Raw genomic sequence first — 22,601 nt, 5'->3', positions numbered from 1 at the left:
CACAACGCCCGGCTATTTTTTGGTTGCAGCCATCATTGTTGTTTGGCGGGCCTGGGTTGGATTCAAACCCGCCACTTTGGGTGTATGTGGCTGGCGCCTTAGCCACTTGAGCCACAGGCACCGAGCCGGGGTCTGCAGATTTAAAAACCAATATGATCACCTGAGCACCAGGCCAGGGGCCTGTACATACTAATTCTGATTAGGGGAAATTATAGACATGCACACACTGACAAAGGCAGCAAAAGGACTTTCAAGTGAGTTGAATGGTTGAGTTTAATGTTCACTGGGCTCTGAAGCTTAGTAGCTGTCTGTGTCCCAGGGTCCACACACACAGGAGTCTGTTCATACCCTGAAAACCTTTGCAGTAGGTGAGTGTGCATGCCGGTGGGATGCTAGACTGCGTGTACACGGACCCGTGCAAGTGCATATATTTTTTGTGGACCTGTGTGTGCCCAGGTGCAGAAGGCCCAGGTGATTGCTGGTGGGTATAGTTGCAGGGTTTCATTCCTTAGCACTGATCTATGCTACTCATTTCCTTCCTCCACTGTCACCATCATCATGACCATCGTCATTATTATCCATGTAATGACCCGTCATCATCCCCAACACTTGCTGAACATGGGCCACATACTAGGTGCTGTGTTCAGTACTTCCCGTATCATTCACGGCTGCCTACTTCCCCCACCCCTCCCAGCACTGCATTCTTCTAGAAAAGGAAGCTAGCTGTGCTTTGACATGTTAACTTACTGAAGATAAAACAGTTATAAGAGCTGGGGGCCAGATTCCAACCTAGTCATTCCAACTCCTGAGAGGGCACTCCTGGCCTCCCTTCAGGGATTAGAGGTGGCTTTCAGACACACACTCATACCAGGTGTTAAGAAATGTACACACATTTTCAGAAAGGAAAGCCTACATTGAATTTGTATTACGCAAGTCACATGTGACTTTGTAATTACAGGAGGTGCTCAACGTGACTTGTGTTCATCTTTTGTTAGTGTTATGTATTGAGTAGTACAATTCTAATACAGATTTTTTCCTTTCTTAAAATGTGTGTACATTTCTTGGCACCCTCTGTGTGTGTATGTATGTGCACACACATATTGTATGTACATACGTGTATAGAAAAATGAGATAACTAGTGAAGAAACAAGGCAAAGAGAAAATAAGGGCAAGATAAAGAAGATGTGATCTAGGGTCCTACATGTGTGCTGAAGGTGGTACACAAATAGAGTTTTCTGGGTTTTTGAATTTTATGGGGGTTTTTTGGCCAGGGCTGGGTTTGAACCCACCACCTCTGGCATATGGGGCTGGCGCCCTACTCCTTTGAGCCACGGGTGCCACCCTGTTTTGTTTTGTTTTTAGACACAGTTTCACTCTGTCACCCTTGGTAGAGTGCCATGGAGTCATAGCTCACAGCAACCTCACACAACTCTTGGATTCAAGTCATCTTCCTGCCTCAGCCTCCTGAGTAGCTGGGACTACAGGCATCTGCCACAACATTCAGCTATTTCTTGAGATGGGGTCTCACTTTTGCTCAGGTTGGCCTTGAACTCCTGAGCTCAAGCAATCCACCCTCCTCTGCCTCTCAGAGTGTTAGGATTATGGGTGTGAGCCACCACACCTGGCCAAGTTTTGAATTTTCTAAACATCCCAAGAGAGAAACATGATCTTAATTCACATTGTCTGTATAGTAAAAACCAAAAATAATTTCTCAGGAGAAGCACAGTAATCTCTTCTTTAGCAGGAATGTTTCTGGTGGTTTCTTATATAGAACTTTTTGGATGCTATCATGAGCAAACTATACCCTGACAATGAGCCAATAAGTTTATCAAAACTGTTTCTTAAAAGGTCTTTCAATGGAGGGCAAGGGCTTAGTGACAAAATATGACCATTGAAATAAATTCTACAAAGTTCACAATAAATTCTGCACAGTAGACCTATGGGCAGGTTATCTTCACACATGCAGTAAGCAATTAATTATTTTCCATGTGTCCCAGTGTCCTCATTTGTAAAGTGGGATGGAAATACCACCTGTTGCATAGAAGTGTGGTAGGGATTATATGAGGTTGTACATAAAAAGCACTTAGAACTTTGCTTGGAGCTTGAGCGTGGTAAACTGCCAACGTTGGTATCATCATCATCACCATCATCATTGCTGTGAGTTAAATGCAAACCCATATGTTTTAGAGGTCAGCCAAGCTGGCCATTTGACCATATCTGGGCATCAGGAGCACTCAGGAAGTTGAGAACCTCCACTAAGGAACATTGAGTATTCAAACAGGCTTGCATTATGGTTGCAGGATTAAAGAACCTACAAGACAGACCAGGTTTTATGTTTCCTCAGAAAACAACTCTGCGTTCAAGATGACACACAAACGAAAGCCCAGTTTCTCGGGGCTGATGAAAGCCCAATTTCTCTGCAACAGAGCCTGTCTTGGTTAGTTTCTACTTTGAACATTTCACTCAGAGGGATCAAACTCTGCCATGATCATAAAATTTCTCAATAAAACAACCATAACATATTTAATTTTAATAGCATAATTTCATAGGGATCTCTTTAAGGCAAGCTAGTTTCTAAATGTTTTGTAGGTAACCAAACTATAGTCATGTGTCACGTAACAACAGGGATACTTTCTGAGAAATTAGTTGTTAGGCAATTTTGTCATTATGCAAATATCATAGAGCATTTACACAAACAGATGGTACAGCCGACTACACATGTAGGCATAGCCTTCTGCTCCTAGGTTGCAAAGCTGTGCAGCAAGTTACTGTACTGAATACTGTAGGCACCAGTACCACAATGATGAGTATTTGTGTACCTAAACATAGGAAAGGTATAATAAAATTCAGCATTATAATGTTCCTTCAGAATCACTTAAGGGCCTTTTAGGACAATAAGACTATGCCATCAGCACACAAGGGATGTTTATTTTTCTGGTTTCATCTAAGGGTGGTGGCTGGGTCATTGGGTCCAATTTGAAGAGAAAGGGAAACCGCAACTCTCTGCCTCTCTCAGTTACAGCAATGTAGTGATCCTAGAGAGTGTAAAGGCACTGCTAGGCATGGTAACAAATGGAGACACAAGTCCATAGAAGAGGAAGTACACTTGAATTGGTTTTCAATTTACTATTGCAATGATTTCAAAGGCTGAACTCAACCAACTGAACAAATTGTCCTTGAATGTTATTTTGACTGACAAGGCTCAGTTTACCCCTGCAATGGGTTAAGGGCAGAGACAGATACCTTTTCATCAAAATCCATGTTCCCTTTTCATGGATTGGAATGATAGTTGGGAGGTAGATTCATGGCAAGAAACTATATTCCTGAAAGCTCCTTTTAGCCAGATATGGTCAAATGACTGGTCCTTATTAATGGAATGTGAGCAAAAGTGAATTGTGTCATTTGTAGGCTGAAGGTTTAAGGAACTGAGTGTGGCTTCTCTGCATAATAGTCCCCCTTTAATCTGTGGTCTTTCTTTCCTTGGTTTCAATTACCTGTGCTCCACCAAGTTTCAAAATAAATTTCACAGTCAGTGAAAACTTCTAGAAATAAACAATTTATAAGTTTTAAATCGTGCATTTTTCTGAGTAGCATGATAGAAGCTGGTGCTGTTCCACTTTGTCCCACCTGGGTTATGAATCATCCCTTTGTCCAGTGTGTCCATGCTGTCTACACCACCTGCCCATTAGCCACTTAGGAGCCATCTTGGTTATCAGGTCAACTGTTTCATATCACCATGCTTGTGTTCAAGGTACTCTTACTCTACTTCGTAATGTCCCCAAAGCACAAGAGTAGTGATGTTGCCATATTGTTATAATTGCTCGATTTTTTATTAGTTATTGTTGTTCATTTCTCACTGAGCCTAATTGATAAATTAAACTTTATAGGTATGCATTTGTGGGAAACAACATAGCATATATAGAGATTGGTACTGTCCATGGTTTTAGGCATCCATCGGAGTCTTGGAATATATCCCCCCAGGATAAGGTGGGATTACTATGCTCCTCTTTTCCCATTTGCAGGCTGAAAAAAGGTGCATTCTGTGATCCTAGGGGATGATGGAGCTACAAATGGGGGAATCTTGGGTTCTTGAATCACCATATGACAACCATCCATTACCTACTATTCACTATCTACCCTCCACCCACATTGGACTGTTTGTCTGTATGAACATTTTTATCATGCTAAAACACCGAAGCTTTGTGTTTTATTTGTTACAACATCTATTATTACCATCCTTAAGTAGGCTTTCATCTTCCAGAATCAGTCAGTAGATTTTGAAATGACTGTTTTGAGGCAAGTAAAAGCAACTAAGTAGAATAAATTGAGGCAGAATAATCCAACAGGATACACTTTAAACTTACTTTCTAAAGACCACTCTTGGGAATACTATGCTTTTGTGACTAAACAATTTTATGGATTGTCAAGAAAAGTCATTCTTTGCACACACACCCCCATACTCATCAAGAAGGAGTCATCCCTTCTGATGTCTGTTGACTATGGACTGTCTGGGCCTGCTGTTTCTTCTCTAAACATCCTTGTTTTGTTGGGCTTTGGGTAAATCCCAGTTTTCTGTTATTTCTGGACAGAGTCCAAGACATTAAAAGGCAATCCTTAGGAACAGTCCTGGAATTTCCCAATACTTTTTTTTTTTACTTTACTGTAAAAGAGATTGAAATGAAGAAATCTGGTTATCCCTCAGGTTGGAAGAGGGGATTGGGCTCCTTAACTCAGGCAGAGCTTTCGATTTGGGGTAGAGGATGGGGCATACAGAACATACTCCCTATAGTGCTGGCCAGCAGCCCAGGCTTGGCAATGCTAAATTCCTGTCAGAGGCATGTTCTGTACAGCAGAGGTTAAGAAGAGCCCCTGTTGTTACTGATTCCATAGTAGAAAGTTCTTTTGTCTCTGCTTGGAGGGGCTTTCAAAAGAATGGTTGGAGGCCATGTAGACAAGGAAGACTGGGGAAGCTACTGTTGATGTGGGCAAAACTTTTTCCTTGGTTACTTAATTGTCTTACAATAATGTGACTTTTCTGATCATCCTATTTACTTGAGTCTACTTCTTCACAGAACTTAGAGAAGCACACACTTCTGGTTTTCCTTCCAACCTACTGGTCTCCCTGTCACAGACTCTTTACCTCCTTTCAATGCCTACAGGTTGGCTTGACTTTAAGTTTCAGTATGAACCTTTCTGCCTGGTCACTGCCCTTTTACCCCATTTGGTTTCCTTCATAGCACTTCTCACTATGGGAAATAATCTTATTTACTTGTTTGCTGGTGTGTTACTTAAGCCCTTCACTAGAATGTAACCTCTGTGATACCAGAGATTCTGTTTTGCTTACCATGGAACTTCAAGGGACTAGAACAGTTGTTGGTCCACAATATGCACTTAGTAAGTAGTTATTGAATTAATGACAGGGTGATTAATGAAATGAATGAATATATGAATTCTGATGCTGAAAAATAGCATTTCTTCTTAAATCGAAGATTAGGAGGAAAAGGTCTTATTAAAGTAGGAAGGGAATGAAATTTGGCTTTAAGATTATTCTAGGGCAGCGGTTCTCAACCTGTGGGTCATGACCCCTTTGGGGGTTGAATGACCTTTTCACAGGGGTCACCTAAATACATCCTGCATATCAGATATGTATGTTATGATTCATAACAGTAGCAAAATTACAGTTATGAAGTAGCAACAAAAATAATTTTATGGTTAGGGGTCCCTACAACATGAGGAACTGTATTAAAGGGTCACGGCATTAGGAAGATTGAGAACCACTGTTCTAGGATTTTTCCTAGAACAAAATGAATAGGTTTTGTTTTCATTAGCCATAAAGGGATGGGTTAGATGACCTTCTAATGCAAGTTGGGTCCCTTCCAACTTGAACACCATGTAAACCTGGCCACCTACCTCACGTCGGGCTCTGCAGTGGCAGCGTGCAGTGGCAGACGGCCATTTTTATCCGGGATATTGTGCTTGGCACCATTTCTGAGTAGACTCACACAGCCTTCGAGCCAACCCTGAAACACAAGTGCAACCACAGCATTATACAACACAAGCTCACATAACATAGTTCAACAAACTTTCTCTAGCTTTTTTCCCCCCTTCTTTGGTTTGGCTGAAAACATATTTTATTTGACTTGAAGTGGTTAAGGACCACAACTCCAATGTAAATGCCTCAGCAGAGGGCTGAAGGGCTTGAGTACAGATTTCCAGGTTTGCTAAAAGACCTTTTACTCTGTCAGAGGCAGATTCCCCCTTTCCCTTTCTAGGACCACTCACTGGAATTCTACTTCGATGCTCAGATAACACTGGTTCCTAGGGCCAAATGTGACCCATGTTAGGGGGTGATCAACCAGCTCTGGCCTCTCCTACTATGGGCTTAGCTCCAAATCTGTCAACAGGCTGACTTGGATATCACGGTCTAGCTCTAAAAATTGGGCTTCTATGTGATATCTGAGTCTCAGCTTCCACTCTACTCCTCAGTAAATGGGCGCTGGTCTTCTATTCCAAGTTCCCCATTCTAGTAACCACAAGGACAGCATCTTGCTTGTTCTAACCAGTCTCCCTCCCAACACTGAGAGGCCTAACCTGAGCCTCACCCCGATAGCTAGGAACTCTGCCACCTTGTCGACAGATCTTTCTGATGCTAAAAGCCCAACCCCCTAAATATGGCATAACACCAGTACTCTCCCAGGGTTCCCTATTACTGTGTTTTATTCACCTATGAATTCCCTAAAAAATTTTGTGTGAATTACTTGCTGTCTACTAATTGACCAGATACTGCTACACCCCATGCTTTCCCCCTCCTTTGTCAACACTTAACAGCTGGGATATTTTCCCACTGTCTCTCCCATTTCAAAGGCTGGGTATAATCTTAAGCTAGATCTCCTCCCATACTACTCAAATTGATGCAAACCTATTGATAACCAAATTTGGTTTGCAGGCTGAGGAGAGTTCTGCTACATTCATCCAGAACCACTTGGGTTACTCATTTAATTTTACAAAGACTTATCCATAGATGAAACTATTATTATGAAGAAAGATACCACAATTCTCTATTTTGTTCAGAAGCAGGCTTCCCGCCTTCCTCCATTCACATCTAAGTAAGCCTCAAGATTACTCAGAAAGATGAGAAAGATAACTGAAGATTTTCTTTCCAAATACTACAATATTGAAAACAATGAAAACCAAAAATGTTAATAAATCCATGGAGAAGAAGGAAGGTAATGTAAGTAAATTGAACTTTTTGGTTTTGAAAAGTGGAAAGAAAATCTCTCAACAAAAGCCCACCACAATTTATAGGTTATAACATTGAGTATGGATTTGTAGAATTGACCAATACTATCTAAGTTATAGAGAAGCAAATATTTTTCTGGCATTTCTGGTGTTGATTCATAGTTTACCAATGTATTAAATCTGGTTTTAAGTCAGTGGTTCTCAACCTTCCTAATGCCGGGCCATTTAATACAGTTTCTGTGGGTCGTGACCCACAGGTTGAGAATCGCTGGTCTAAGTCATCAAGTTCTCAGATTAAAAAGGAAAAAAAAATGACCTAGAGACCCAAAGAAAGGCATGCTGGGAAAATTGTGGAACTGCCAAAGATTTACGGTTTTTGAGAAGTAAATCTTTTGGTTCTTTGGTGGAGGAAGGTTTCAAACATTTTTGAGAAATCATGTTGCAACATTTCCTAGAATTCTGTGTGTGTGTGTGGTTTTCTTTTTTTTCTTCAGAAAACCATTTAACACACTATCTGAAACATTTGGTCACGAGTTAGAACTAACAAACGAGTTTTGCACTTACTACTTGAGGGCTGATTCCACATGAGCTGTGATGAGTTAGGTTATTAGGTTATTATTTTTATTACATATTACAAATGAGGAAAGAGGCACAAAGTGATCTGCTGAGGTCATGAATCCATGGTAGGTTTACTCGTATGCTGAATGAGGAGCTGTGGTGAAATGTCATTCCTAAGTGTCCCTTTTGCCAAGTTTCTCATTAATGCTTGAATTCAAACATTGTCAGAAGGAGTGATGGGCTTCACAGTGCAATCCCAGGATACCCTCCTTTCCGAATGAGGGAAGAGGCAGGGAGGGATCCCACCCTGGGGAACCACCTAGCAGGGCCTAGTTAAGGAGGTGAGACGGAGGCATCCTGAAGGGCTCCCCTCCCACCCCCCATTATGCAGTGCCTTGGAGTGTAGTCTTAGAAAGAGTTGTTTGCAAAGTTGTCATCCCTCTGGTCTCCAAAGATGCATGTTATTATCCACTGCATTCTAGAAGAGTACTTCTTCCCGGTCCCTCGTGTAACTGTCTAGCTGAAGAAATCTGAAATTATGAATTTTAGAATTCTAAGAGAGGCATAGTTCGTATTCACTATCTGTAAGTAGCGTCAGACAACTTTAGAAACTGATCTCCCCCCCTTTCTCTACCCCTTGATTCCAATTTTCTCTTTTTTAGCTCAGATACCAAAAAAGTCCACAGCAAGTGTAGTCATTAGGGCATGTGCTAACAGTGAGGGGAGCTGGGAGGACAGCCATTATGTCTGTCTGAGATCTGGGACTTCAGCTGGTATGTGCAGACCAGGGCTTTTCAAACTCAGTGGACATAAAAATTGCCAACAAGGTTTGTTTTCCAGGCAGACCCTGGCCCCTCAACACACACTACTCTTGTGTACTTGACTCAAGAGGTGTAGGGTGCTCCCCATGAACCTGCATTCGAAGCAAGCATCCTAGGGGATATTGACACAGGGGTCTGGGGATCAGACTTTGACAAATCCTCCAGGATTTGTGCATCTTAGAGTAAAAGGGCCTGTGAATGGAACATGAAAAAGTTCTAAAGAAAATCTCTGTGAGAACTGGACAAGGCTTCATTGCAATCTGTGCTAGATCATGGCAGGAAGGGATGGTGTGAGCGGAAGGGAAACGTTTTTCTTCAGCAAGGCACCTTCGGGGGGCTGCTCCATGGTGAACCTGCCTCCAGCGACAGGCAGCAGCAGCAGCAAATGAACACACTGCATTAGCCGCAACAGTGGTCATGATGAGAATTTCTGTTTTCTTCTTTGGAGAGTGACAACCCTTGTGGTTAGGACTCATTTGACATGACTCAAGGTAGCCCTGGGGCCTCCCAGAAGGATCACAGGGAGGATCTGAGAAAAGAGGAGCTTGTAGATTTTCAGTAAGGTTTAACCAAGCTTGCTGTCATGTTGGGAAATGCCAAACTGAAACCCCCAGTGCTGAGGACCGGCCTTACTATACAGTTTTTAAACTGAGCAGTGATTGTGGGCTGGGTCCTGGGCTTGGTGTTGCCCTTTAGGAGCCTGGTTTGTCTCCTTCACTCCGTACCCCCCACCCACTCTTCCTAGTTCCCGTCTTTCCCCAGGTTCCCCAGCCAATCCTACCCCATAGATATTAACTGGACCTTTAAAGTGCTACCACCCTTTTTGGGTCACTTGTGAAGACCATTCTTAAAAGTACCAAGTGCGTTAGAAAGGGAAATTCTGATGCTATTAAGATAGAAAAGAAAGTCTCTCTAATGACAATATCACCTCAATCTTAGAGGATTTTTCAGAACATCCAAAATGACTCAAATCAATGAAACCCACTCTAAGTGTTGATACAAATTTTGAAGATGATTGGAGCGAAGCTCCTAGTTCTATTTCCATTGGCCAGCTGCATAAATCCAAGATCACTCTTCTGCAAGTGGGACCCCAAAATGACTCTGTTATCACCCCCTGCTGCTTAGCCCCTGTGACAGTCACAGGTCAGTACCAAGTAGGTGGCCAGGCATAAACTTGTGCGGCCGTAAGCGTCCTGCATGTTAATATTGGCTCCCATCTTCAGCAGTAGCTTCACCGTGTCCAACTGACGTCCAGAAACCGCATGCATCAAGGGCGTGCATCCTGCAATGATACATTTCAACAGCCTATAAAAATGTTTGACTCATGAAATTGATGAACAGGCTTCACTTGCCTGTTTATTTAATTTTGCTCTTTGCAACAGAAACCCAGCTGTTGAACTGAATGGGACTTAAGGAAGAAGAACATTGTTGCTACATTTATATAAACTGTATGTTTTTGCTGGCTTCCCCCACCCCCAGTCTCTTGTAATTTTTCAATAGTTGGCTGATTAAAACATTTTGGGCAGATGTTAAAAATTGCTTATGACTGCTTCAGCATAATTTGGGACATAATAGGCAGGTTTATCCTGGCTTGGCTTGAACACCACAGAACCTGGAGTGCCTTTGGAAAGAGGCTCCAGCTAGGCAGGCAGGTTCAGCCCACTTTTATTGAAGGCTGTGGGGGCTATAGGGCAGTGACAGTGGTCCAGCCTTGGGCTGCACGAATTCTTGCTTAAAGGAGCCATTGGTATAGAAATGGTTCTCTCTTTCAGAATCAGTAGAGGTCAAGACATTAGGTTTTCTATGCATTTTCTTCCTGAATAAAAAGAGATGAAATTGCACATTCTGATTAACTTTGCAGCTGTTGGAACAAGCCAGGCTTGCGACACAGAATCCAGGTATTTCACTTTCCTTCGGGCAAAGAAACCAAACCTCAGACAACTCTTTGCCCAGCTGAGACTTGTTGGATGTCTTTTGATTGGAGATTTACGTGGAGATGGCGATTCTTGTCTAGATGAAGTATGAGCTGTGACCCACAGAGATCTCTAAGAACGGGTAAACTTCAGGACTGCTGTTCTCGTTCACAGATTGCCGCCAGCAGCCCAATTTCTTTTCAAATCTTGCCCTTTCTGACACTCTTCCAGGCATCTGCCCTGGGTAAAAGCAGCCATGAAGTGCTATGTCTGAAAATAGTGGCAACATTTCCTCCCTTCCTCCTCTCTTTCCTTCATAACTATTGGGAGAAAATAACAAGAACAGGCTACAATAGGCGATTCCTGAAGCCATCTGTGAGTCTACAATGCTCATTAAATAAAGCGAAAGAATTTCCAGATATTCTTTTCATAGAATCGCATGTTCTTTCTGGCTAATTTGTATCTGTCTTGAGATCCTCGCTGACAGGTACATTTCTTTAGCAAGTACCTCCCTGACTTTTTTGTACTGCACGGCCCACCTCCAAGGTGGCGGGTTCTGTGGGTCGCGACCCACAAGTTGAGAACCGTTGCATCTCCGCCGCCTCAGTCTTCACGTGGCCAGCTCCTGTGTGTCTCTGTTTCTGCATCCAAATTCTTCTATTTTGTTTTGTTTTAAAAAGAGGGTCTTGCTCTGTCACCAAGGCTGGAGTACACGGCGTCATCATAGCTTACTGACTTCACCCTTGTACTCTTGGTCTCAAGTGATTCTCCTGCCTCAGCCACCAAGGTGCTGGGATTACAGGTATGGGTCACTATGCCTGACCTATTTCTATTGTTATGAAATGTTTTATTATGAATGTGTATTAAATTTTGGCAAATTATTTTTTTATATCAATGGATAGGGACGTGATTTTTCTTCTTTAGCTGATTAATTTGATGAATTACGTTGACTTTCAAATATGAACTAGACTTATATCACTAGATCAAACCTTCCTTGATCATGGTGAAGAATTCTTCTAGTGAATTTTATTTGCTAATTTTTTTTAGGGATTTTTTATATCTGTATTTGAGAGGACTGTCGGTCTGTAGGTTTCTTTTTTATATTATCTTTGTCTGGTTTTGATATCAAAGTAATACTTGCTCATAAACATAACTGAAAAGTGTTTTCTCCTCTTTTTTGGAAGAGATTATGCAAAATCATGCTGATTATTCTTTTTTTTTAGATGGAGCCTCAAGCTGTCCCCCTGGGTAGAGTGCCATGGCATCACAGCTCACAGCAACCTCCAACTCCTGGGCTCAAGCGAGTCTCCTGCCTCTGCCTCCCAAGTAGCTGGGACTACAGGCGCCCACCACAACACCTGGCCATTTTTTGGTTGCAGCCATCATTGTTGTTTGGCGGGCTGGGCTGGGGATTTGAACCCGCCACCTTAGGTGTATGTGGCTGGCGCCTTAGCCGCTTGAGCCACAGGCGCCGAGCCCGTGCTGATTATTCTTTAAAAATTTATAGAAACTGGGTGGTGCCTGTGGCTCAAAGGAGTAGAGCACTGGCCTCATATACCGGAGGTGGGTTCAAACCTGACCCCAGCAAAAAAAAAAAAAAAAACTGCAAAAAATTTACATTGAAACTATTTAGCATGAAGATGTCCCTTTTGGGGAATTTTAAAATTATGAATTCAATTTCCTAGTTATAGGGCTATTCAAATTATCTATTTCCTTTTGTATATTTTGTTTTGTTCTATTTTCAAGTTCATTGACTCTTTCGTCAGCGACCTCATTCTGCTTCTGAATTTATTGAGTTTTAAAATAGTGATTACTATATTTTCACTTCTAAAAATTCCCCTTTGGTTGTTCTTTATATTTTTCACTTCTTTGTTGACACTTCCTGGTTTTTTCATTTGTTTCAAGCAAGTTTTCAATTGTTCAATGGGGCACGTTTGTCATGGCTATTTGAAAATCATCTTCAGATAATGCGAACATTTCCATTATCTGAGTGTCAGCATCTGCTGAGTAAGATTTTTCATCTGGTTTGAGAGCTCCCTGTTCTTGGTGTAAGTAATTTTCTATTGAGACTTGGACTTTGGGGTTGTTATGTTATGAGACTCCGGGTCTTACTCTAACCTTCTACTTGAGCTGGCTTCTTCTGACACTACTCAAAATAGGTGGCAAAGGGGGTGCCACTTTGTGGTAGGGCAGGATTAGAAGTTTAGGTTCTCTACGCAGCTTCCATTGGCATCAGAGGGAGGGGACACCTCATTACAACTGGGTGGTGGTGAAAGTACCAACTCTTGAGAAGTCCTTCTGTGACCCCATCCAGTGGGGAGGGGAGAGCACCTCATTTCTATCAGGAGGAGGTGGAGGTCCAGATGGGTCTTTGTCAGAATGGGTGGGGCTGGGCCAATTATTTTTTTGTGGTGTTTGGCTGAAGTAGAGACATTATTGTCCAAAATGCTTTCTGTCTTGCTAGGCTGTTCCTTCCTGGTCCTTTGGCTAGAGAGAGACAGCTTTTGTTAAAACTTCTTCTTCTTCTTCTTCTTTTTTAGACAAGTTCTTGTTCTGTTACCCAGGCTAGAGTGCAGTAACATCATCATAGTTCACAGCAACCTCAAATTCTTGAGCTCAAGTGATCCTCCTACCTCAGCCTCCCAAGTATCTGGGACTAGAGGTACCTGCCATCACAGCACAATTAATTTTTTCTATTTTTGGTAGAGGTGGGATCTTGATCTTGCTCTTGCTCAGGCTGGTTGTCGAGACTTTTTGATCTGTGCCTATCAGCATGTCTGGGTTGCCAGCTTCTTTAGCTCCTGCTTTGAGATAGAAGAGGCAAAAAGAAAACTCAGGGAACTCACCACTGTGTCATTTCTTGGGTGCCAAGGTCCCAGCCAATCTGTTATTTTTTCTCTTTCTTCTAGAGTCTTCTTATATTGATTTTTATATAATGTCCAAGGTTTTTAGTTGTATTGAGCAGAAAGAATACAGGAAAGGAAAATCTACTCCATCTTCCAGAAGCAGAAGGCCTTGTGCTGCTTTTGGAAAGCTCTTTACAGTTACCTTTCTCCACATCCATTGCTGCCCAAAGTAGCCTGTCCATACTCTTTTCTAACTCCTTGGCCTATCTACTTCCATCCTTTTATTCAGAGATATTGGAAACAAACTCAAACCAACTGACTGTGTTAGAAGAGGTGATAGAAAGGATTTGAAAGGTTGTGTCCAACACTCTTATTTAAAGAAATACTGATTTGTCTGCACATAGCTACAGTATCAAAGTGGCTGTCACATCTAATTTTATTAACTTTGCTCATTTTTGAGTACTATCTCTAAAAGGATAGAGCAGAACATTCTGAATTCAAACTGCATAAATAGCTCACCTTCACTGTCACAGCATTCTAGGATGGAAGGGTCCTCCCGAATCACTGCGGTCAGAGCATTGACATCTCCATTAGAAGCTGCCTGATAAACCATGGTCAAGTCAACTTCCTCAGATGAGTCACCTTCATGCACCAAAGAGACACAGCGTTAGTGCGTGGAGTGAGTTCAGTGAAAAAATAACAATCCTGAGTCGTCACCCACACGAGTGATTCATTGACATCTCTCTAGTGAACCGAGGCAGAAGGCTGAGTCATCCTGATCACATGCACCCTCACCACTTCTGAAGAAAGGGGGACCACTGTGGACATCTGTAATGCCACTACCTCTGCAAAGAACCCTGAGGGATTAGATGTCTTTGAGATTCTCTCCAGGCATTCAGGCTTCCTGAAATTAGTGAGACTGGAGAGGAAAATGGGCCCTCATCTTGGTTCTGGGTTGCCCTTTTTGATGTGAAATAGGAATTTTCTTCCCAATGACTCAGTTTATCCATATTTGATGTCAATTCTGTATGAAGAGCAATTGAGTTGCCCTATGATTGCCATTCATGATGGAAACCCCTTTTTTAGTTTACCTACCTTTGAAAGAGACATTATGCCCCCTCATTCCCTGTCCTCCAGATGTACTCACAACCCTTTCCTGCCTGAATCTGTGCCCTGACGGTTGACCCTTGCTGGCTACACCCCAGGGCTTCCTCACCTCCTGCTGGCCAGCAAAAGGCAGGATGCTGGGGGTGAAGAGACATGGGCACCTCCTCCCACCCTCTCCTAGTACAGCATTTAGCAGGAGCTGCCTCCTCCCCACGGGGAGGCTCTTCCTCTGCCCTCAGGGCTCCCTGATAACGCTGTCTCCTCCCATTCTCCTTCAGCTGTACAGGTGGAAATGGCTTCCCCCATCTTAGTTTGAGGTTCTTTGAAGTCCCTAGTTTGTTCTTTCAACTCAGCTTCATCTCTGCATGTTGTCCCTGCATGAAAGCCCCTTCATTTCAACCACATGGAGCATCATGAGATGGAATTTCCAGAAGAAAGAGAGCTGTATGCAACTCCCTTGAATCTAGTAGCCACCTATATTACACCTTTGTGCATGACTGAGCTGACTAATGGCACTGTCAAAGTGACTAATGCTGCTGTCAAAGGCAACAACAGCACTGTGAGCAGGTGACCCCAGTGGGCACAGGAAGGACTGAGCCGCTCTGCTCCCAGGAGGATCCTGGTGAGAGGCTGAGCTGGGCTCTTCTGGTTATCCTACTTGGCCCAGGCATGGTTCTTTCCCCCCCACCCCCGAGCACAGCCATTGCTCAGGAAAAAGACATGTGTCAGAAAAGTTTTCTTCAGTTGTATTTTTCTACTAATGTGAATATTATGCCAGAGATATTTTCAGTTCTAATTGATCTTTCGGTGGAAGTAGTTCTGACCCTGGGGCTTGGTTTCTATGTCCTGGTGTTTCTGGGATGGCATTAATGAACGTTAATTGGTTGAACTGTCTCAGGAGGATCTTGTTATTGAAAATGATTCACTCATGATGACAAACAGTTTTGTGAGGGAGGGGTTGCTCCCTAATTTGTCCATGGTAACTTTTTTTAGAGCAGACACACCTGCATATTTGCCTGGGGGCTGGAAATGGGAGAAGAGGAGTGTCAAATACCAGTTCTGTGATGAGTACAAGGACTATTGGAGCCAGGCACCTTGGGTGTAAATTCTGGCTTGTACTGACCAGCTGTGTGAATTTGAGCCAGATTGCGTCTCTGGGCCTTAGTTTCCCTGTCTTTAAGGTGGCGGTGACGATGATCATGAGAGCTCATGAGGAAAAAAATGAGTTAATACTTACTCTTATATGCTTTTAGAACAGGGCCTGGCATATAATAAACAGAGGGTGCCAAAAAATGTATACACACCTTAAGAAAGGGAAGAATGATATTAAGATTGCAATACTCAATATATACTGTTAACAACGATGAATATAAGTCACTTTGAGTACCTCTTGCAGCTACTACTGATGCTAGTTTTAAAAAAATTTTAGTGTGCTTAGAAAACATGAGAAATCTGAGACATGTAGAGAAAAAACTCTCTCTTAGATGAGGTTGAGATAAAGAATCCATACTTTGAGTATGACAGTAACTCTCCGGAAGAAATCTTCCCAGGAGTGAGACATTTCGTTAAGATTACTTATGTTTGGGCACAAGAGGTAGGGCCCAGATTTAACAAAGATGGGCCTGGTATCTGGTTGTACAATCACATCCAGAGATGATGGTGATAACACTTGAGAAGGAAGATCCTGGTGGTGGGTTGAGGAGCTCTGCATTCTTAGCCTGATTAAATGTTATATAATGTACTGATGTACCATATAAATGTATTTACAACCTGTTCACTGAGTGCAATAAGATATGTAAGGCACGTTTATCACACAGCAAAATAAATGCAGCCAAGAGAAACAATAAATGAGTGCCTGATAGGATTAGGATTCCTAAAATATCTTGATGGAAGGATTCTACTAAGATCATATCCAATATGGATAGACTTAGTGTAATTTATCTTAATCTACAAAATACCCAGTTGAACTAATTCAAGGGTGGTTGAATATGTTGTTTTTATTGCTCAACATGACCTTATCCTGTAACATTAACCTCCTCTATACTTTCAGCCCATAAACTGATTCAGTGAGACTGACTACATCCTGGTCTCGGGGCAGAACATGTGACCTAGAACTCAGCCACGTAGCACCAGCATTATTCTGGTCACAGAGACTGATTCAGGGATGTGACCCAGTCAGAGCCCGTGAAAAGCAATAATATGTTGACTAGGATTGTTGAGAACAATATTTTTACTTTGTTCTACCACCCATGAACCTGGGAGCGCCTTGGTAAATATCTTATGGGTAAAGAGCCTAAGAAGAATTAAGACAACACCAAACAGCAGAGCTGGGTCAAGAGAAGGAAATAGTTGAGACCTGGTGACATCATTTGAACTATTGAATCAAGCTGCACCTGAAGTTAGCACCATCTTTTGAACATTTACCCATGTTGATCAATTCTCTTTCTGCTTGTTGATTTTTAATTAGTTTTTTTAGTTTTTGATTTTTATGGGTATATATTAGTTGTACGTGTACAGATTTATGGGGTGCAGGTGATATTTTGATACAAACATACAATGTGTAATGATTGAATCTGCATAATTTGGATATCCATCATCTTAAACATTTGTCCTTTCTTTGTGTTGGGAACATTCCATATATATAGTCTTCTAGCTATTTTGAAATAGTCAATAAATCATTAGCTATAGTTTGCTCTATTGTGCTACCCAATACTAGATCTTATTTCTCCTATCTTACTACATATTTGTACCCATTAATTAGCCCCTCTCCCTCACCCCCTTCCCACTAGCCTTCCTAGCTTTTGATAACCACCCTTCTATTCATTACTTCCATGAGCTCAGTTATGTAACTCCCACATGTAAATAAAAACATGTGACATTTATCTTTCTGTGCCTGGCTTATTTCCCTTAATATAATCTTCTCTAGTTTCATTGATGTTGTTGCAAATGACTGGATTTCATTCCTTTTTATGGTAGAATAATATTCTACTGTGTGAATATTCATTGATGGATACTTAGGTTGGTTTCATCTCTTGACTGTTGTGAATAGTGCTGTAATAAACATGGAGTGCAGATATCTCTTTGATACACTGATTTCCTCTCTTTTGGATATATACCCAGCAGTGGGATTGCTGAATCATATGGTAGTTCTATTCCCAAGTTTTTAAGGAAACTTCATCCTGTTTCCCATTCTGTAGGTTGTCCCTTCACTTTCTTGATTATTTCCATTGCTGTGCAGAAGGTTTTTAGCTTAATGTAATTTCATTTGTCAATTTTTGCTTTGGTGGACTTTGCTTTTGAGATCTTACTCAAGAAGTCTTTGCCTAGACCAATGTTTTGAAATGTTTCCCCAGTATTTTCTTCTAGTAGTTTCATAGTTTGGGTCTTACATTTAAATCCTCGATCCATGTTGATTTGATTTTTGAACACAGTAAGAGATAAGGGTCTAATTTTATTTTCTGCATATGGATATCCAGTTTTCTCAGTACCATTTCCTTTCTCCCAGGTATATTCTTGGAACCTTTGTTTAAAATGAGTAACTGTAAATGTGTGGGTTTATTTCTGTGTTTTCTCTTCTGTTCCATTGATCTATATGTCTGTTTTTACATCAATGCTTGCTATTTTCATTCCTATAGACTTAGAGTATAATTTGAAGTAGGATGATATGATGACTCCAGCTTAAGTCAGTTTACAGAATATTTTTTGTATTGGTTCTGGTTTTATTTTAATTACTGCGAGAGTTTTAACTGATAAAACATTTTAGCCATGGCACATTGAAAAATAACTGAGGACCAGGGGCAGTGGTTCACACTCATAATCCTAGCACTTGCGAGGCCGAGGCTGGTGGGTTGCCTGAGCTCACGGGTTTGAGATCAGCCTGAGCCAGAGTCCCTTGAGCCCAAGAGATTGAGGTCACTGTTAGCTGTGACACCATAGCACTCACCAAGGGTGACAAAATGAGACTTTGTCTTTAAATAACTAAGTAAATAAATAACTTAGCGTTTTAGCTAGACAGTTAGCTCTATAGAAATTATCAGTGTTTTAATAAATTACTAGGAACTCTGGTTGCCTTATTAATAGCCTAGTAACCATACTGAAGGAGGTGATAGGCCCTTTCCTTTCTTAACTGGTCGATGTTATACTGAGGTTTATGGCCTGTGGATTAAATGGGGCTATCAGTGGCTGGAGAACATTCTGAAGAGAGTGATCAGAATGGGATACGAATGAACTTTGTTCATGTCACATGAAGAAGAGTTAGAGGAAATAAATGTGTTTACTTTGAAGATTATTCTGTGGGGTCATGATAGAAGTTTTCAGGTAAAGAGTTTTTTTTTTCTATTGAAAAACTGTGGTAAAAAATACATAACAAATCTTACCATTTTAACCATTTTTAAATGTATGTACAATTTAGTGGCATTGTGTACTTTCTTTTTTTTTTTTTTGAGACAGAGCCTCAAGCTGTCCCCCTGGGTAGAGTGCTGTGGCATTACAGCTCACAGCAACCTCCAACTCCTGGGCTCAAGCAAGTCTCCTGCCTCAGCCTCCCAAGTAGCTGGGACTACAGGCGCCCGCCACAATGCCCGGCTATTTTTTGGTTGCAGCCGTCATTGTTGTTTTGGTGGGTCCAGGCTGGGGATTCGAACCCGCCACCTTAGGTGTACGTGGCTGGCGCCTTAGCTGGTTGAGCTATAGGCGCCAAGCAGGCATTGTGTACTTTCACATCCATTATGCAACTATCATCAGTATTCATCTTTAGAACTCTCCTCCTCATCTTCCAAAACTCTGTACTCATTAAATATCTCCTTCCTTGCCCCCAGTCCCTGGAAACCACCATTCCACTTCCTGTCTGTGAGTCTAATTACTCTAGGCACCTCATATATGTGGAATCACCAAAACTGGACCTTTTGTGACTGGCTTATTTCACTTAGCATAACGTCCTCAGGGTTTATCCAACATGTAGCATGTGTGTCAGCGTTTTCTCTCTTCCTAATGCTGAATAATATTTAATTATATGTATGCACCACCTTTTGTTTGTTCATTATCTTCCTGTCATGGAGGCAGAGCCCCCATGGCCTAATCACCACTTAAAGGCTTTACCTCACAATACTATTATGACAGTTGTTGATACATTTCAACATGAGTTTTGGTGGGGACACTCAAACCATAGCAACTATTCTTTCCCTGTTGAATAGTCTTGACACCCTGATCAAAGATCAGTTGACCATAGATGTATGGAATTATTTCTGGACACTATCAATTCTAGTCCATTGATCTATACATCTGTCTTTATGCCAGCTTTGTAGTAAGTTTTGAAATCAGGAAGTGTGAAACTTCCAACTTTGTTCTTCTTATCAAAGATTGTTTTGGCTATTCATGGGTCCCTTGAGATTCCATATGAATTTTAGGATGGATTTTTCTGTTTCTGCAGAAAAATATCATTGGGATTTTGTTAGAGATCATATTGAGCCCTTGGGTACTATTGACATCTTAACAATATTAAGTTTTCTAATTCATGAAACACAAGATAGCTTTCCATTAACTGGTGTCATCTTTAATTTCTTTCAGTAATGATTTTTAGTTTTCAGTGTACAAATTTTCTTTTGCTTCCTTAGTTAAGTTAATTTTTTAATATTTTATTCTTTTTCATGCTATTATAAATAGGATTTTTACTTCAAGGACTTTTATGCAGATCATTTTTGGGTGAAATCGCTCTGTTTGATCAGTAGTGAGTTTTCAACGTGAAGAAAAGAATAGTTGCTATGGTTTGAGTGTCCCCCCAAAACTCACATTAGAAATACCAGTGGCTGAGCGTGACAGACACAGGTATTTTAATTGTGAGGGCTTAATAAAAATGGTGGGGGTCACCTCAAGAGGTAGTGATCTTCCTGTCATTGGAATGGCTGATTTTGGCCAGATGGCCACCAATGGAGCTGTTTGGAAGGAATTCAGACACGGAATGAAGCACAGGGTAAGGGGGAAGGAAGAGTTGTGAAGCAGAACAGAATGTACTTCAGAGTTCCTGCTAGCCCTGCCATAGGATACTAAACCACAGAGCGATTAGGAAATAGGAAACAAAGGAGCTTCACTAGAGGGTGTGTAGAAACGGTCAATCTAAGTTGCAGTCAATGCAAATAATTATGTCTAAACTAGGAGACTGTTCAAAAAATTTCTGAAGAAATAAGGAAGGATGATGTAGAAATAACAGGTACAAAGAGAAGGATGACTGATTGTTCTTTTGCAGTTTCTTTTTTTTGGCTGGGGCTAGGGTTTGAACCCGCCACCTCCAGCATATGGGGCCAGCACCCTACTCCTTTGAGGCACAAGTACCTCCCGACTGATTGTTCTTTTGGAATCTAAAGTGGGGGCAGAACATTTTTTTTCTGATGATAGTCACCACAACACTTATATCCAAAAGGCCTACACACACACACACACACACACTATATATATATATATATGTATGTATATATATATATATATAAACACATAGATGCTTCCCTTCCATCTTCCTTATGTATACATCTCTCTATTAACATCTATCTGATCTATTCTTTATCTCTTTCTTTCCCTGATTCTTAGGGGAGGATCATGGTTTGAATGACTCTTTCCTCTCTAACTGTGTGAAAGCTAAAATAGATAGACTTATGTGCAGGTGCATAAAGAGATATTCCAGGATGCACACAGAATGGGAGACTCAGAAAGTAGAAAAAATGGAAGAGACATGAAGAAATAAGAACAAAGAAGCATGTCAAGAGCTATAGATTATATATATGTGTGTGTATAAATATTTATCTCTCTATATTTTTTTTTTTGAGACAAAGTCTTGCTCTGTTGTCCTCAGTAGAGTGTCATGACATCATCATAGCTCATAACAACCTCAAACTTCTGGGCTTAAGCAATCCTCTTGCCTCAGCCTCCTGAGTTGCTGGGACTATAGGTGGCCCCAACAAGGCCCAGCTAATTTTTCTATTGTTAGTAGAGACGGTGTCTTGTTCTTGCTCAGGCTGGTCTTGAACTCCTGAGCTCAAGCAATCCACATGCCTTGGCCTCAGAGTGCCAGGATTACAGGCATGAACCACCACACCCACCCTCAGATTATATTTAATAAAAAGTTAAATATGCATTTGTACAATCAGAGGGTGCCAAAAAATGTATATTTTGAGAAAGGAAATAACTGGATTAATATTATAATACTTAATATAGTATTATTTAACCATTTATTATCTTGTATATCTTCTCTAGTATCTCTTGTAATTACAGAAGTCAATTGTGGCTTGAGTATTACACCCTCTATCCATGAAATATGTAAATGACGGTAAGAACATGGAACATAATTGAAGCAACATCAAAAATATACTACTGGGACCTTTTCAAATTAGAAAGTTTCTGCACAGCCAAGGACACAGTAAGAAAAGCAAGTAGACAACCCTCAGAATGGGAAAAGATATTTGCTGGTTATGTATCCAACAAAGGTTTAATAACTAGAATCCACAGAGAACTCAAACATATTAGCAAGAAGAGAACAAGTGATCCCATCTCAGGGTGGGCAAGGGATTTGAAGAGAAATTTCTCTGAAGAAGACAGATGCATGGCCTATAAATATATGAAAAAATGCTCACCATCCTTAATCATCAGAGAAATGCAAATCAAAACTACTTTGAGATATCATCTAACACCAGTAAGATTAGCCCATATCACAAAATCCCAAAATCACAGATGCTGGCATGGATGTGGAGAAAAGGGAACACTTCTACACTGCTGGTGGGAGTGCAAACTAATATGTCCCTTTTGGAAAGTCATCTGGAGAATACTTAGAGAACTAAAAATAGATCTGCCATTTGATCCTATAATTCCTCTGCTATATCAAGAAGACCAAAAAATCACACTACAATTCAGATATTTGTACCAGAATGTTCATTGCAGCCCAATTCATAATTGCTAGGTCATGGAAGAAGCCCAAGTGCCCATTGACCCATGAATGGATCAATAAATTGTGGCATATGTATACCATGGAATACTATACAGCCATAAAGAAAGATGGAGACTTTACCTCCTTCATGTTTACATGGATGGAGCTGGAAAAATATTCTTCTTGGCTCGGCGCCTATAGCTCAACC

At 41.2% G+C, this 22,601-nt stretch overlaps 1 protein-coding gene across 1 annotated transcript in view; it reads right to left on the bottom strand.

The window, feature by feature from the left end:
• Positions 1-22,601, bottom strand: part of ANKRD55 (ankyrin repeat domain 55) — a 103,000-nt gene that overhangs the window by 53,736 nt on the left and 26,663 nt on the right. Inside the window, exons 2-4 of the mRNA XM_003782753.1 lie at positions 13,897-14,019; positions 9,770-9,900; positions 5,911-6,020 (exon numbers count right to left, since the gene is read on the bottom strand). Coding sequence (XP_003782801.1) covers positions 5,911-6,020; positions 9,770-9,900; positions 13,897-14,019 — 364 coding nt within the window. The remainder of the gene's footprint in view (positions 1-5,910; positions 6,021-9,769; positions 9,901-13,896; positions 14,020-22,601) is intronic.

Source organism: Otolemur garnettii, unplaced genomic scaffold (assembly GCF_000181295.1).
Source record: "Otolemur garnettii isolate 467f Iridium unplaced genomic scaffold, OtoGar3 scaffold00005, whole genome shotgun sequence".
Classification (NCBI taxonomy): domain Eukaryota; kingdom Metazoa; phylum Chordata; class Mammalia; order Primates; family Galagidae; genus Otolemur; species Otolemur garnettii.
Note: the sequence above shows the minus strand (reverse complement) of the source record. Positions and strands in the feature narration are given on the sequence as shown.